Raw genomic sequence first — 5,000 nt, forward strand, 5'->3', positions numbered from 1 at the left:
AACTGACGCGGTCACATGACTGACGCGGTCACTTGACTGACGCGGTCACATGACTGACGCGGTCACATGACTGACGCGGTCACATGACTGACGACTGATGCGGTCACATGACTGACGACTGATGCGGTCACATGACTGACGACTGATGCGGTCACATGACTGACGCGGTCACATGACTGACGCGGTCACATGACTGACGCGGTCACATGACTGACGACTGATGCGGTCACATGACTGACGACTGACGCGGTCACATGACTGACGCGGTCACATGACTGACGCGGTCACATGACTGACGCGGTCACATGATTGACGCGGTCACATGATTGACGACTGATGCGGTCACATGACTGACGACTGATGCGGTCACATGACTGACGCGGTCACATGACTGATGCGGTCACATGACTGACGACTGATGCGGTCACATGACTGACGACTGACGCGGTCACATGACTGACGCGGTCACATGACTGACGACTGACGCGGTCACATGACTGACGCGGTCACATGACTGACGCGGTCACATGACTGACGCGGTCACATGACTGACGCGGTCACATGACTGACGCGGTCACATGACTGACGACTGATGCGGTCACATGACTGACGCGGTCACATGACTGATGCGGTCACATGACTGACAACTGACGCGGTCACATGACTGACGCGGTCACATGACTGACGCGGTCACATGACTGACGACTGACACGGTCACATGACTGACGCGGTCACATGACTGACGCGGTCACATGACTGACGACTGATGCGGTCACATGACTGACGCGGTCACATGACTGATGCGGTCACATGACTGACGACTGACGCGGTCACATGACTGACGCGGTCACATGACTGACGACTGACACGGTCACATGACTGACGCGGTCACATGACTGACGCGGTCACATGACTGACGCGGTCACATGACTGACGCGGTCACATGACTGACGACTGATGCGGTCACATGACTGACGCGGTCACATGACTGATGCGGTCACATGACTGACGACTGACGCGGTCACATGACTGACGCGGTCACATGACTGACGACTGACACGGTCACATGACTGACGCGGTCACATGACTGACGCGGTCACATGACTGACGCGGTCACATGACTGACGCGGTCACATGACTGACGACTGATGCGGTCACATGACTGACGACTGATGCGGTCACATGACTGACGCGGTCACATGACTGATGCGGTCACATGACTGACGACTGATGCGGTCACATGACTGACGACTGATGCGGTCACATGACTGACGCAGTCACATGACTGACGACTGACGCGGTCACATGACTGACGACTGACGTGGTCACATGACTGATGCGGTCACATGACTGACGACTGACGCAGTCACATGACTGACGCGGTCACATGACTGACTACTGACGCGGTCACATGACTGACGACTGACGCGGTCACATGACTGACGCGGTCACATGACTGACAACTGACGCAGTCACATGACTGACGACTGACGCAGTCACATGACTGACGACTGACGCAGTCACATGACTGACGACTGACGCGGTCACATGACTGACGCGGTCACATGACTGACGACTGATGCAGTCACATGACTGACGCGGTCACATGACTGACGACTGACGCGGTCACATGACTGACGCGGTCACATGACTGACGACTGATGCAGTCACATGACTGACGACTGATGCAGTCACATGACTGACGCGGTCACATGACTGACGACTGACGCGGTCACATGACTGACGCGGTCACATGACTGACGACTGACGCGGTCACATGACTGACGACTGACGCGGTCACATGACTGACGCGGTCACATGACTGACGACTGATGCGGTCACATGACTGACGACTGATGCGGTCACATGACTGACGACTGACGCGGTCACATGACTGACGCGGTCACATGACTGACGACTGATGCGGTCACATGACTGACGACTGATGCGGTCACATGACTGACGCGGTCACATGACTGATGCGGTCACATGACTGACGACTGATGCGGTCACATGACTGACGACTGACGCGGTCACATGACTGACGCGGTCACATGACTGACAACTGACGCAGTCACATGACTGACGACTGACGCAGTCACATGACTGACGCGGTCACATGACTGACGACTGACGCGGTCACATGACTGACGCGGTCACATGACTGACGACTGATGCAGTCACATGACTGACGCGGTCACATGACTGACGACTGACGCGGTCACATGACTGACGCGGTCACATGACTGACGACTGACGCGGTCACATGACTGACGCGGTCACATGACTGACAACTGACGCAGTCACATGACTGACGACTGACGCAGTCACATGACTGACGCGGTCACATGACTGACGACTGACGCGGTCACATGACTGACGCGGTCACATGACTGACGACTGACGCGGTCACATGACTGACGACTGACCGGTCACATGACTGACGCGGTCACATGACTGACGACTGATGCGGTCACATGACTGACGCGGTCACATGACTGACGACTGATGCGGTCACATGACTGACGCGGTCACATGACTGACGACTGACGCGGTCACATGACTGACGCGGTCACATGACTGACAACTGACGCAGTCACATGACTGACGACTGACGCAGTCACATGACTGACGCGGTCACATGACTGACGACTGACGCGGTCACATGACTGACGCGATCACATGACTGACGACTGACGCGGTCACATGACTGACGCGGTCACATGACTGACGACTGATGCGGTCACATGACTGACGCGGTCACATGACTGACGACTGACGCGGTCACATGACTGACGCGGTCACATGACTGACGACTGACGCGGTCACATGACTGACGACTGACGCGGTCACATGACTGACGCGGTCACATGACTGACGACTGACGCGGTCACATGACTGACGACTGACGCGGTCACATGACAGACGACTGACGCGGTCACATGACTGACGACTGATTCGGTCACATGACTGATGCGGTCACATGACTGACGACTGATTCGGTCACATGACTGACGCGGTCACATGACTGACGACTGATGGTAAGTAAGTCATAACGATGCGTCCACAGACGAGACGTCATACGAAGCAGGCATCAAGGTCCAGATCCACAGTCAGGACGAGCCTCCGTTCATCGATCAGCTCGGCTTCGGAGTCGCTCCAGGATTCCAGACGTTTGTTTCCTGTCAACAACAACTGGTACTTGAACCTAGTTTAACTAGTGTTAGTTCAACTAGTGATAGTTCAACCAGTGTTAGTTCAACCAGTGTTAGTTCAACTAGTGTTATTTCAACTAGTGTTATTTCAACTAGTGTTTGTTCAACTAGTGATAGTTCAACCAGTGTTAGTTCAACCAGTGTGAGTTCAACTAGTGTTAGTTCAACTAGTGTTAGTTTAACTAGTGTTAGTTCAACTAGTGTTAGTTCAACTAGTGTTTGTTCAACTAGTGATAGTTCAACCAGTGTTAGTTCAACCAGTGTGAGTTCAACTAGTGTTAGTTCAACTAGTGTTAGTTTAACTAGTGTTAGTTCAACTAGTGTTAGTTCAACTAGTGTTATTTCAACTAGTGTTAGTTCAACTAGTGTTATTTCAACTAGTGTTAGTTCAACTAGTGTTAGTTCAACTAGTGTTATTTCAACTAGTGTTAGTTCAACTAGTGTTATTTCAACTAGTGTTTGTTCAACTAGTGATAGTTCAACCAGTGTTAGTTCAACCAGTGTGAGTTCAACTAGTGTTAGTTCAACTAGTGTTAGTTCAACCAGTGTGAGTTCAACCAGTGTTAGTTCAACTAGTGTTAGTTCAACCAGTGTTAGTTCAACCAGTGTTAGTTCAACCAGTGTGAGTTCAACCAGTGTCAGTTCAACTATTGTTAGTTCAACTAGTGTTAGTTCAACCAGTGTGAGTTCAACCAGTGTTAGTTCAACCAGTGTGAGTTCAACTAGTGTGAGTTCAACTAGTGTTAGTTCAACCAGTGTTAGTTCAACTAGTGTTAGTCCAACCAGTGTGAGTTCAACCAGTGTTAGTTCAACCAGTGTGAGTTCAACCAGTGTGAGTTCAACTAGTGTGAGTTCAACTAGTGTTAGTTCAACCAGTGTTAGTTCAACCAGTGTGAGTTCAACCAGTGTTAGTTCAACCAGTATGAGTTCAACCAGTGTCAGTTCAACCAGTGTGAGTTCAACCAGTGTGAGTTCAACTAGTGGGAGTTCAACCAGTGTTAGTTCAACTAGTGTTATTTCAACTAGTGTTAGTTCAACTAGTGTTATTTCAACTAGTGTTAGTTCAACCAGTGTTAGTTCAACTAGTGTTAGTTCAACCAGTGTTAGTTCAACTAGTGTTAGTTCAACTAGTGTTAGTTCAACCAGTGTTAGTTCAACCAGTGTGAGTTCAACCAGTGTTAGTTCAACCAGTGTGAGTTCAACTAGTGTTAGTTCAACTAGTGTTAGTTCAACCAGTGTTAGTTCAACCAGTGTGAGTTCAACCAGTGTTAGTTCAACCAGTGTTAGTTCAACTAGTGTTAGTTCAACTAGTGTTAGTTCAACCAGTGTTAGTTCAACCAGTGTGAGTTCAACCAGTGTTAGTTCAACCAGTGTTAGTTCAACCAGTGTTAGTTCAACCAGTGTTAGTTCAACTAGTGTTAGTTCAACTAGTGTTAGTTCAACCAGTGTTAGTTCAACCAGTGTGAGTTCAACCAGTGTTAGTTCAACCAGTGTTAGTTCAACTAGTGTTAGTTCAACCAGTGTTAGTTCAACCAGTGTGAGTTCAACTAGTGTTAGTTCAACCAGTGTTAGTTCAACCAGTATGAGTTCAACCAGTGTGAGTTCAACTAGTGTTAGTTCAACTAGTGTTAGTTAGTGAACCATATATAAGTTTCAATGTTTTATTTTTTCAAGGATTTAATGATTATTTTAATCATTTATATATTTGAGGTTGATTTTATATATTTATATATAATTTAATTAGAAATATTGGTTTTTTTTACTTATAGTTATATATTCTAAACT

The 5,000-nt window shown here is 48.8% G+C and overlaps 1 protein-coding gene across 4 annotated transcripts in view; it reads left to right on the top strand.

Annotated features, from left to right (window-relative positions):
* Positions 1 to 5,000, top strand: part of asic1c (acid-sensing (proton-gated) ion channel 1c) — a 102,166-nt gene that overhangs the window by 79,909 nt on the left and 17,257 nt on the right. For all 4 annotated transcript variants that reach the window (XR_015713523.1, XM_087810682.1, XM_087810681.1 and 1 more), the window contains exon 3: positions 3,071 to 3,198. Coding sequence is in view for 3 of the 4 variants with exons in the window: in XM_087810682.1 (XP_087666808.1) it covers positions 3,071 to 3,198 (128 nt within the window). In the remaining variant the exon portion in view is untranslated. The remainder of the gene's footprint in view (positions 1 to 3,070; positions 3,199 to 5,000) is intronic.

This window comes from Callionymus lyra, chromosome 16 (genome assembly GCF_982586985.1).
Source record: "Callionymus lyra chromosome 16, fCalLyr1.hap1.1, whole genome shotgun sequence".
In the NCBI taxonomy this organism is placed as follows: domain Eukaryota; kingdom Metazoa; phylum Chordata; class Actinopteri; order Syngnathiformes; family Callionymidae; genus Callionymus; species Callionymus lyra.